Consider the following 13047-nt stretch of genomic DNA (forward strand, 5'->3'; position numbering starts at 1 on the left):
TATCTTAAATCTGTGTCCCTCTGGTTACTGACCCTCCTGCCTCTGGGAACTTCTGTAATTACTGTTTATAATTCATTATCAAAATACACTGGACACAGAAGTGAAACATAGATGATATATTTCTGCTTCTTAATCAACATATTTTTAAATCTATAAAAAGGTAAAACAACAGTTGCCCCAGTCATGCTCCTGCATCCCACCTCCCCACCCTCTGTACCCCCCACCCCCTCACACACACACTCTGTACCCCATCCAACTCCCCACCCCCCCACACACACTGTACCCCATCTAACTCCCCACCCCTCACACACACTGTACCCCATCTAACTCCCCACCCCCTCACACACTGTACCCCATCTAACTCCCCACCCCTCACACACACTGTACCCCATCTAACTCCCCACCCCCTCACACACTGTACCCCATCCAACTCCCCACCCCCCCACACACACTGTACCCCATCTAACTCCCCACCCCTCACACACACTGTACCCCATCCAACTCCCCACCCCCTCACACACACTGTACTGCACCCCCTCACACACACTGTACCCCATCTAACTCCCCACCCCCCCACACACACTGTACCCCATCCAACTCCCCACCCCCTCACACACACTGTACTGCACCCCCTCACACACACTGTACCCCATCTAACTCCCCACCCCCCCACACACACTGTACCCCATCTAACTCCCCACCCCTCACACACACTGTATCCCATCTAACTCCCCACCCCTCACACACACTGTACCCCATCCAACTCCCCACCCCCTCACACACACTGTACTGCACCCCCTCACACACACTGTACCCCATCTAACTCCCCACCCCCTCACACACACTGTACCCCATCTAACTCCCCACCCCCCCACACACACTGTACCCCATCTAACTCCCCACCCCTCACACACACTGTATCCCATCTAACTCCCCATCCCCTCACACACACTGTACCCCATCTAACTCCCCACCCCTCACACACACTGTATCCCATCCAACTCCCCACCCCCCCACACACACACTGTACCCCATCTCACTCCCCACCCCCTCACACACACTGTACTGCACCCCCTCACACACACTGTACCCCATCCAACTCCCCACCCCCCCACACACACACTGTACCCCATCCAACTCCCCACCCCCTCACACACACTGTACTGCACCCCCTCACACACACTGTACCCCATCCAACTCCCCACCCCCTCACACACACTGTACCCCATCCAACTCCCCACCCCCTCACACACACTGTACTGCACCCCCTCACACACACTGTACCCCATCCAACTCCCCACCCCCTCACACACACTGTACCCCATCCAACTCCCCACCCCCTCACACACACTGTACCCCATCCAACTCCCCACCCCCTCACACACACTGTACTCCATCTAACTCCCCACCCCCCCACACACACTGTACCCCATCTAACTCACCACCCCTCACACACACTGTACCCCATCCAACTCCCCACCCTCGCACACACTGTACCACATCCAACTCCCCACCCCCACACACACACCGTACCTCACCCCCACCCACACACTGTAACCCCCCCTCTCCCCACCACACACACTGTACCCCTCCTCTCCCTCCCCACACACACAGTACCCCCCTCTCCCCCCCCACACACACACTGTACCCCATCCAACGTCACCGTGTGTGTGAAGATTTCCTAAATTTACCTTTGACTGGTTTGAACCTGTGTCTGTGTTTCACTCTTGCAATTTAATTAAAGGTAATTTTCTGGATTTGCGTTACCCATTCGTTCATCTATACACGAGCTGAATCCTGGCTGACACTCGCGGTGCCAATACTGTTCAAGGCTCTGCAGTGGGACTTGAACCCACGACCTTGTGACTCAGAGGCGAGGGTGCTGCCCACTGAGCCACTCAGAGGCTGTGAGGCTGTATGGACTCACTCATCTCTCTGACCTTTCGCGTATTGTGGGTTCAAGTCCGACTTGAGCAGAGAACAACAACAACTGGTATTTATATAGTGTCTGTAACGTAGAGCTGCGGGGATCCTGGGAGTGCATGGCTTCGGAAAGGGAATGTTACTCAGCACGCTTACTAAAAATGCCCATATTTGCTGATAAACCCAGTTACTGCTGCATTAATCAAACTTCCCCTGGCTACACACTCTTTAGTCACAACTATTTTAGTATAATGTTAAATCAAGTGCCCTGTTAGGCAAGGGTACCAGAACCAACACATTTCAAATTAAACTTTTAAAGTAACTTAAAGCAAATTAGAATTTGGTTGCCGGGGGCGATGATGCACTCCAGTCCCTCCGGCGCCCACCTATCGCGGAAGGCCGCGAGCGTACCGGTGGACACCGCGTGCTCCATCTCTAGGGACACCCTGGCCTGGATGTAACCGCGGAAGAGAGGCAGGCATTCGGGCTGAACGACCCCCTAAGTCCGCCCGCTGCCTGGACCGGCTGATGGCCCCCTTGGCCGTGCCCAGGAGCAGTCCTACGAGGAGGCCTTCGGACCTACCCGCTCCCCTCCACACAGAGTGCCCAAAGATCAGGAGAGTGGGACTGAAGTGCAGCCAGAATTTGAGGAACAGCCCCTTTGAATATTGGAAGAGGGGCTGCAACCTCTCACACTCCGTAAAAACGTGGAACACGGACTCCTCCAGACCGCAGAAATTACAGGCGGCCTGGGAGCCCGTGAACCGACTTAAAAACTTATTGCACGGCACTGCTCCGTGCACCACCCTCCAGGCCAAGTCCCCGATAAACAGTGGGAGGACTCCCGCGTAGAGAGCCCTCCATCGGGGACCCCCGCCTCCTCCGGACGGCAAGATGGTACGCCATGACGTGTCCGGACGGCAGGCGAGGATGGCAAGGTGGAGAGTGTGCAGGAGCAGCCCGTACAGGAAACCCCTCCGCGCAGAACTGAAAGGCACGGAGGGGATTTCCCCGAGGAGGCTCAAGTTGTGAGGCGCCGGCCCCCGAGGGAGGTTTCGGGGTTTGGCGCCGATGAGGAATTCCGTCCGGACGGGGGTCAGTTAGTCACATCGAGGAATACTTTTCACAACAACAACTTATATTTATATAGCGACCTTTAATGTAGTAAAATGTCCCAAGGTGCTTCACAGGAGCGATTTATCATCGCGAGCCACATAAGGAGATATTGGCGCAAGTGACCAAAAGCTGGGTGGAAGAGGTCGGTTTTAAGGAGCGTCTTAAAGGAGAAGAGAGAGGCAGAGCGGTTTAGAGAGGGAGTTCCAGAGCTTAAATGAAAAATTGATTGGATTACGTGGCCCGAATGTGCTGGGTTATGGAAGATTTTACGCCTCTGATGATGCAAGATGAATTTAATCGGAAACTCCAAGTGTGATTGAACCAGTGGGACCTCTAACCCCCCCCCCAGCTGTGGGCAAATGTGACTATTTTATTTTAGAATCCTTCATAATTTGAATTATTAATGATATATATTAAACGTTAATCTACCTAGAGACTCGCCCAAGCACTGCCTAACCCCAGCAGACCATGCTGTAAACGTGAAAAGTTAAAAAATGACATGTTTTGAAATGGTAAAAGGCAACGTGCCCATCCATCCCCAGGCTGAGAGAGAGACAGAGTCTGTCAGTTCACATTGTGATGCAAGGCTTCGTGAGCTGCTGAAATATGATCAGACACCTCCCCCTCAACTCAACATTTATTTCCTAACCACATTATATATTGGAGGAGAGAGGAGAGAGGAGAGAGGAGATAGATAGATAGATAAGCAGTTTTTTTTAAAAAAAGGTGGGAATTCATAAATTATTCAAAGAGGGAAATGAAATGAATCGTAATTTGTCACTGACGTCAGTTACAAGGAAGTAGGGATTGTACACAAGTTGATCGTCTCGAGTCGAGTCGGACAAAGGAGAAAGTTTGAGAGGGGCAGGAAAGTTGTGTTTGATTTCAGAAACTTTGTCTCTCCCGAATCGATTGGAGTTTCTGGCGAGCTGTGCAGAGGCAGAGTGAGTTTCAGGAGGTTTGAGTGAGTTTCAGGAGGTTTGGGTGAGTTTCAGGTGAAGGTGTGTGTGTGTGTGTGTGTGTGTGTTTGCGATGGCGCTGGCTTGTTGCTGCGATCTCTTGCCTGCCCTGTTGGCTCTGATGCTCCTGGACCCGGCTAGCTGCGGTTCCCGGGACCCCCTGGACGACTGCCCGGCTTCCTACAACACCTCCTCGGACACCTCCCTCCACCCGGACAGCTTCCAAAGCGGCGCCGAGCTGCTGGGAGCCACCTTGGTCAACAGCTCGCAGCTATGCCGGTCCCAATGCTGCGCCGTCAGCCGGTGCAACCTGGCTCTGCTCCAGCCCATCTTCCCGGGCAAGATGAACTGCTTTCTCGTCGGCTGCCTGGCTAGCCAGAAGTCGGCCTGCATCTTCGTCCCTCGCCTGGGCTACGAGACCAACGCCAGGGCTGTAAGGCTGCCCAAAAGCGTCGACCCCACTGCTATTCCACCAGGTAAGGAATCATCTTATGCAGGGAGGATGTTTTCCCCCTGGCTGTGGGGAGTCTAGAACCAGGGCTCACACAGTCTCCTGTTCCTATGTATATTTTTGGATCAAAAATGTTTATCTGTAGAAATTGTGGCCATTTCGGACTGAGATGAGGAGGAATTTCTTCACTCAGAGAGGGTGGGGGGTGAATCTGAGGAATTCTCTGCCCCAGAGGGCTGTGGAGGTTCAGTCATTGAGTATATTCAAGGCTGAGATCGAGAGATTTGGGGGGATTATGGGAAGGTGCAGGAAAATGGAGTTGGGGTTGAAGATCAGCCATGATCCCATTGAATGGTGGAGCAGGCTCGAGGGGCCGAATGGCCTCCTCCTGCTCCTAATTCTTTTGTTATTCCCAGTGAAACTCTGCCCATTCTCTCGGGAGACACCAGGTAAGGAACCATCTTAAACAGTGAGGTGTGTTTCCCCCGGGCTGGGGAGTCTAGAACCAGGGGGTCTCACAGACTCAGGATAAGGGGTCGGCCATATAGGACTGAAATGAGGAGGAATTTCTTCCCTCAGAGGGTGGTGAATCTTTGGAATTCTCTGCCCCAGAGGGCTGTGGAGGCTCAGTCCTTGAGTATATTCAAGGCTGAGATTGATAGATTTTTGGACATTAAGGGATATGGGGATCGGGCAGGAAAGTGGAGTTGAGGTCGAAGATCAGCCGTGATCTCATTGAATGGCGGAGCAGGCTCGAGGGGCCGAATGGCCGACTCCTGCTCCTGTTTAATCTGTCCCTCTCTCCAGTGAAACTCTCCCCATTCTCGAGGGAGAAGAATAGCTTGTTTGCGTGCAGCAGGTCTAAACAAACCTGCTGTATATTCAATCAACCCTCTCAATAGTCTTGTACAGGATTTAATTTAGAGTGAAGCCCTTACCTTGGTTAGTTGGACTTGGGAGCGAGCTTCAGGTGATTTAATATAAGCTCACCTTGCCATTTACCCTTTGGGGTGATTTGAGGGATGGGTGTGGAGAGGAGCAGAGAATTATTCCACAATATTTACCAGCTTGTAAACTATTTTGTTTTGTGTGAGTGAGCAGGGAACCTCCCTGTAGAACACAGTGTTTGTGTTATTTTCCAGGGTGGGGGAGGGGTGGTGAAGGGATTAGTTTACCCTCTCCAAACTGAGTTTAAAGCAAGCCACGAAGTGTATTTTTAAATGAGTGTTTGCTTCTCTGTCTCCCTCCCATGTGAGGTGATGCAGGAATAGGCGTGAGGGTGTTCACAAGACGAGGGGGTGTTTGGAACCAGGAAAGGATGTAACGCACCTGTCAATTAGTAACAGGCGACATTCAAAGGGAAATGGATTCCCTGGGATCGTGTGCTGGGAGGTGTTCTGGTTGGGGACAGGAGGTCACATTTCCGGCATAGTGGCATCATGTGCCGGTAACCAGGTGATGGCATGTTGGCAAAATTGTAATCGAGTGGTTAGCAATCAAATAACTCAGCTGCTTTTAAGAAAGAAAGACTTGCATTTCTATAGCACCTTTCATGACCACCGGACATCTCAAGGCGCTTTACAGCCAATGAAGTACTTTTTGAAGGGTATCACTGTTGTAATGTGGGAAACGCAGCAGCCAATTTGCGCACAGCAAGCTCCCACACACAGCAATGTGATAATGACCAGATAATCTGTTTTAGTGATGTTGGTTGAGGGATAAATATTGGCCCCAGGACACCGGGGAGAACTCCCCTGCTCTTCTTCAAAATAGTGGCCGTGGGATCTGTTCTGTCCGGCCGAGAAGGTTCTTATGTGCAATGCATTTGCTTCATGGGTTCTTTGCTTAAGAATTTATCGCAACACATTGCTATTAAGAACTAGTTGTTAAACCTTTGTTAATAAACCAATCACACGACACATTACCAGTTCATCCACCAGGCTCACAACTGCTTACCTCATCGTGGATGACCTAGACCCAACTGGCTGGGGTTTTATTGAGGCTGTGAACATCACGGGTGCATACGTTACATTATATAAGTCTGGAGCATTATTTGCGATTAAAGGCACATCTTCGGAGAGTTATTTATGGGAAGTGTTTGCAGTGCGATACTTTCTGAAGCTGTCCATTTATAAACAGCTTCTGCCCTGTTGTCTCGTTTCTTTCCACGATGTCCCAAATAATAACTGATTTTTACTCACTATCCCTCCCCTCCCCTCCCCAATAGCTGGATATTTTGGAATTTAAAAACCTACATTTAAAAACTAGTCCATGGATAAAGAGTTGCCTCGTTCATGGGGCAGTTCAGCACCTTTTATAGGGAGCTCAGTATCTGATGCTCTGACTCTGGACTAGGGTTTCCATTACCCTCTCAAATATATTGAAGCAGTTTATCGTTGGGGGACGAAAGCTGTATCCAAGGGTTGTGTTAATGACCAGGTATTGCAAGCTGTGGAGGAACAGAGAGATTTCGGGGTCTATGGACCGAAATCGCTAAAAACTATGTGGACTGGTGCAAAAAAGAATTAGAAAGCTAATGGAAGGCTGGCCTTTTTCTTGAAAAGGTTGGGAGTTAGGTCAAATGTTTATATCATCATCGGCAGTCCCTCGGAATCGAGGAAGACTTGCTTTCACTCTTAAAGTGAGTCCTTAGGTGGCTGAACAGTCCGATACGAGAACCACAGTCCCTGTCACAGGTGGGACAGATAGGAAAGGGAGAGTGGGATTGGTTTGCCGCACGCTCCTTCCGCTGCCTGCGCTTGGTTTCTGCACGCTCTCGGCGACGAGACTCGAGGTGCTCAGCGCCCTCCCAGATGCACTTCCTCCACTTAGGGCGGTCTCTGGCCAGGGACTCCCAGGTGTCTAATGGAATGCTGACCTTTATCTTGAAAGGGCTGGGAGTTATGTTAAATGGTTTTTATATAGACCCCATTTGGAGTAACTGAGTTCGGTCCTGGGCTCCGCAACTCAGGAAGGAGATCTCGACCTCGGAGGGAGGGGTAGCGCGGATTCACCAGAATAATACATGGGGCTAAAAGGGTTAAATCCCGAGGACAGGTTGCAGAGACTGGGTCTGTATTCCCTCGAGTGTCGAAGGTTAAGGGGGAATCTAATCGAGGTGTTTAAGATGACTTAAAGGATTCGATAGTGTGGATAGAGAGAGACTATTCCCTCGGGTGGTGGGGGAGGGGGGGGGCGCGGGTCGGGTCCAGAACCAGGGGACGGAACCTTAAAATTAGAGCCAGGCCGTTCAGGGTGATGTCAGGAAGCATTTCTTCACACACAGGGCGGTGGGAATCTGGAACTCTCTTTCCCCCAAAAAGTTTATGAGGTTAGATCAATTGTGAAATGTTCAAAGGTGAGATAGATTGATTTTATTGGGTAAAAGTTTTGAGGGTTACGGAACCAAGGCGGGTAGATGGAATTAAGATCTGATTGCATGGCGGGACAGGCTCGAGGGGCTGAATGGCTTCCTCTCTACAATCCTATGTAGTGATGTTTTATCACAACATTTTAAGATCAGCAATGTTCTCTGCAAAAATAGCAGAGAAAAGTTGGGACTACACCGGACGGGTTTGACATCTGTGGCTTTTACCTTTTGCTGTCATCACGGTTGTAGTAACATAGAAATTTACAGGGCAGAAGGAGGCCATCTTGGCCCATCGTGTCCTGCCGGGCGACCAAGAGCCGCACGGCCCTCGGTCAGCAGCCCTGAAGGTTACATATAAACCTCTGAACAATGACGGAAAGGCAAAGAGCACCCAGCCCAACCAGTCCGCCTCACACAACTGTGACACCCCTTACACCGAAACATTCTACACTCCACCCCAACCGGAGCCATGTGATCTCCCGGGAGAGGCAAAAACCAGATAAAGACCCAGGCCAATTTAGGGAGAAAACATCTGGGAAAATTCCACTCCAACCCATCCAGGAGATCACCCTGGTGATCGCCTTGTAGTGCTGACCACCTTCATGGGTCTTTGCATTTGGCTGAGTCTGGCACAAATTGGATGCAGGGTGACTGCTTTCTGCATTTTCTTTTCCTATATTTTGTTTCTCCTCGTGTTTCCCCCCAAACAACTTTCTCGGATCTCGCATCACTTCTTGCTCACTCTGGCAGCCTGGACGGTCCCACATGGAGGTTAGTCTCTAACTGTGGAGCGCGAGCTGTTGGCAGAGCGAGCAGGACCTTGGACAGAGCTCCCGAGTCGAGATGTCATTTGGGTGGGATTTCCCGTCCAGCCACACCCCAGACTGTGACCGAGAATGCCAGTTCTCCGGACTATCTGCCACCATTCTCTGAAGGAGAAGATGCAGCAATAAAGGACCTCTGGTGCCAAATGAGCTTCCAACCACATCCGCAGCATAACTAAGACCGCCTATTTCCATCTCCGTAACATTGCCCATCTCCACCCCCGCCTCAGCTCATCCGCTGCTGAAGCCCTCATCCGTGCCTTTGTTACCTCCAGACTTGACTATTCCAACGTACTCCTGGCCGGCCTCCCACATTCTACCCGACGTAAACTAGAGCTGATCCAAAACTTGGCTGTCCAGTGTCCTAACTCACACTGAGTCCCGCTCACCCATCATCCCCTGTGCTCACTGCCCCGTGTCCTAACTCGCACCAAGTCCCGCTCACTCATCACCCCCTGTGCTCGCTGCCCCGTGTCCTAACTCGCACCCAGTCCCGCTCACCCATCACCCCCTGTGCTCACTGCCCCATGTCCTAACTCGCACCCAGTCCCGCTCACCCATCATCCCCTGTGCTCACTGCCGCATGTCCTAACTCGCACCCAGTCCCGCTCACCCATCACCCCCTGTGCTCACTGTCCCGTGACCTAACTCGCACCGAGTCCCGCTCACCCATCACCCCCTGTGCTCGCTGACCTACATTGGCTCCCGGTTAAGCAACGCCTCGATTTCAAAATTCTCACTCTTATTTTCAAATCCCTCCGTAGCCTCGCCCCTCCCTATCTCTGTAATCTCCTCCAGCCCCACAACCCCCCGAGATCTCTGCGCTCCTCTAATTTTGCCCTCCTGAGCATCCCTGATTATAATCTCCCCACCATCGGTGGCCGTGCCTTCTGTTGCCTGGGCCCCAAGCTCTGGAACGCCCTCCCTAAACCTCTCCGCCTCTCTACCCCTCTTTCCTCCTTCAAGACGCTCCTTAAAACCTACCTCCTTTGACCAAGCTTTTGGTCACCTGTCCCTAATTTCTCCTTATGTGGCTCGGTGTCAATTGTTTTATCTCATTATAATACTCCTATGAAGTGCCTTGGGACATTGCACTATGTTAAAGGCGCTATATAAACACAAGTTGTTGTTGTCTGGATCAACTGGGCTTGTATTCACTGGAGTTCAGAAGAATGAGAGGGGACCTCATAGAAACATTTAAAATTCTGACAGGGTTAGACAGGTTAGATGCAGGAAGAATGTTCCCAATGTTGGGGAAGTCCAGAACCAGGGGTCACAGTCTAAGGATAAGGGGTAAGCCATTTAGGACTGAGATGCGGAGGAACTTCTTCACCCAGAGAGTGGTGAACCTGTGGAATTCTCTACCACAGAAAGTTGTTGAGGCCAATTCACTAAATATATTCAAAAAGGAGTTAGATGAGGTCCTTACTACTAGGGGGATCAAGGGGTATGGCGAGAAAGCAGGAATGGGGTACTGAAGTTGAATGTTCAGCCATGAACTCATTGAATGGCGGTGCAGGCTAGAAGGGCCGAATGGCCTACTCCTGCACCTATTTTCTATGTTTCTATGTTTCTATGTTTCTATGTTTCTATGTTTCTATGTTTCTATGTTTCTATGTTTCTATGTCAAAGGGGCATTCAATTAAATGTACATAATTCCCCTCCGAGATTTGGCACCAAACTCTGGCATCTTACCTGGTCTGTGACATTGCACCTTGTAACCATTATTCTATCCGCAGACTGAAGATATTGCCTGGAGGAACTGGGGGGTGGGGGGGGGTGGGGAGGGCAGGGTGGGGGGGGAGAAGAGGAGGGCAGGGTGCGGGGGGGAAGAGGAGGTGGGTGGGGGGCGTGGGGGGGCAGGGTGGGGGGGGCGTGGGGAGGGCAGGGTGGGGGGGAGAAGAGAAGGGCAGGGTGGGGGGGGTGGGGAGGGCAGGGTGGGGGGGAGAAGAGGAGGGCAGGGTGGGGGGGAGAAGAGAAGGGCAGGGTGGGGGGGGGGATGGGGAGGGGGGGGTGGGGGGGATGGGGAGGGCAGGGTGGGGAGAAGAGGAGGGCAGGGTGGGGGGGGGGTGGGGAGGGCAGGGTGGGGGGGGAGAAGAGGAGGGCAGGGTGGGGGGGGTGGGGAGGGCAGGGTGGGGGGGAGAAGAGGAGGGTAGGGTGGGGGGGGGGGAATGGGGAGGGCAGGGTGGGGAGGGCGGGGGGGGGATGGGGAGGGCAGGGTGGGGGGGGGTGGGGAGGGCAGGGTGGGGGGGAAGAAGAGGAGGGCAGGGTGGGCGGGGAGGGCAGGGTGGGGGGGTGGGGAGGGCAGGGTGGGGGGGAGAAGAGGAGGGCGGGGTGGGGAGGGCAGGGTGGGGGGGAAGAAGAGGAGGGCAGGGTGGGTGGGGAGGGCAGGGTGGGGGGGTGGGGAGGGCAGGGTGGGGGGGGTGGGGAGGGCAGGGTGGGGAGGGCAGGGTGGGGGGGGTGGGGAGAAGAGGAGGGCAGGGTGGGGGTGTGGGGGGGAGAAGAGGAGGGCAGGGTGGGGGGGGGGGGAATGGGGAGGGCAGGGTGGGGGGGGGGGGAGAAGAGGAGGTGGGTGTGCTATCCCTGTCACCCATTCCAATCTCCGAATCAACTTTACATTTCTGGCAAGGCGCTTTGATGCTAACCTGCAAATAGTTAATAATTCACACAGGTCCGCATTGTCATGGGAGCTTCTGTAAATTGTCTGAGTGGCATTGATTGCTTTATGAGCTGAACTTTGGCAGTCGGAGGGGGGGGGGAACGATCACACAGATCATTGTGCTACAGGGAGTGTTTGGTGCTATCTCTATTGTGCCGTCAAATGATGAGAAGACTTAATCCAGCAGAACTAGTTTGGCCACTATATTCCGTCCTCCTGTAGAGCGTAATATTATTTGGATCAGTATGTTGCAGGGATAAAAGTCGGGCTTGTATCTAAAATTAATGGGCATCAATGTGGATGACTGGCTCATTAATTGTCGCATTCAATGGGTCAACGCGAGCACAGCCCATGGAATCGGGGGCTGAGCCCTCTGGGAAATGTGCCCAAGACCTTTTGGAAAAGGGGTCCTGAACTCATTGACGTAAATGCACCTGGGGCTATTTCTCGCAGTTTCACTGTCCGTTACACAGACTGGGAGTGTAATCCCTGGAATTTAGAAGGTTGAGGGGTGATCTGATCGAAGTTTTCGGGATATTAAGGGGAACAGATAGGGGTAGAGCGAGAGACACTCTTTCTGCTGGTTGGGGCGTCTCGGACTAGGGGGGTGGGCATAGCCTAAAAATTAGAGCCAGACCTTTTCAGGAGTGAAATTGGGGAAACGGTTCTACACACACAGTGGTAGAGGTTTGGAAAACTCTTCCGCAAATGGCAACTGAGGCTCGATCAATTGTTAATTTTAAATCTGAGATTGATAGCTTTGTGCTAACCAAAGGTACGAAGGAACATAAGAACATAAGAATTAGGAGCAGGAGTCGGCCATTCGGCCCCTCGAGCTTGCTCCGCCACTCAATAAGATCATGGCTGATCTGATCTTGGGCTCAATTCCTGCCTATTTCCATAGCTCTTGAACCCACCCCCCTGCCCCCTATAGTTCAAGCTTCTGTCTATCTCCACTTTGAATCTATTCACTGACCCGGCCTCCACAGCTCTCTGGGGCAGAGAATTCCAAAGATTCACGACCCTCTGAGAGAAGAAATTCCTCCTCAGCTCCGTCTTAAATGGCGCCGATGCAAAGGTGAGTAGATGGAGTTGGTTCGCAGATCAACTGTGATCTCATCGAATGGCGGAACAGGCTCGAGGGGCCGAATGGCCTCCTGTTCCGATGCATATTTTTGGATCAAAAAGTGTTGATCACCGTAGAAACTGTGGCCTAGATTTTCTGCCTATTTTCATACAATGATTGGAAATACTGGATTTCTAACTCTCTCTCTCTCGCTGTATTGTCTTTTCTTGGCTCAGAGTATTGGCCGGACTCCTGCTGATATTCTTACTCTGGTGTCCTTGTTGCTGTTTATCCTGTACGTGGGCCAAAATATCTTTCCTATCTCGCAGGGTAACAGGGAATTTGACACTTGAAGTGAAAATTTTTTTTTTAACAACCTGTTAAAGACTTGCATTTATATAGCGCCTTTCACGACCACTGGATGTTTAAATCGCTTTACAGCCAATGAAGTACTTTTGGAGTGTAGTCACTGTTGTAATGTGGGAAACGAGGCAGCCAATTTGTGCACAGCAAGCTCCCACAAACAGCAATGTGATAATGACCAGATAATCTGTTTTAGCGATGTTGATTGAGGGATAAATATTGGCCCCAGGACACCGGGGAGAACTCCCCTGCTCTTCTTCAAAATAGTGCCGTGGGATCTTTTATGTTCAGCTGAGGGGGCAGACGGGGTCTCGTT

At 51.9% G+C, this 13047-nt stretch overlaps 1 protein-coding gene across 1 annotated transcript in view; it reads left to right on the forward strand.

The window, feature by feature from the left end:
• The first annotated feature begins 3699 nt into the window (after positions 1-3699).
• The window catches only part of spint2 (serine peptidase inhibitor, Kunitz type, 2), a 40001-nt gene continuing 30653 nt past the window's right edge, over positions 3700-13047 (forward strand). The window contains exon 1 of the mRNA XM_070867668.1: positions 3700-4474. Coding sequence (XP_070723769.1) covers positions 4072-4474 — 403 coding nt within the window. The 5' untranslated portion in view covers positions 3700-4071. The remainder of the gene's footprint in view (positions 4475-13047) is intronic.

This window comes from Pristiophorus japonicus, chromosome 26, assembly GCF_044704955.1.
Source record: "Pristiophorus japonicus isolate sPriJap1 chromosome 26, sPriJap1.hap1, whole genome shotgun sequence".
NCBI lineage: Eukaryota > Metazoa > Chordata > Chondrichthyes > Pristiophoridae > Pristiophorus > Pristiophorus japonicus.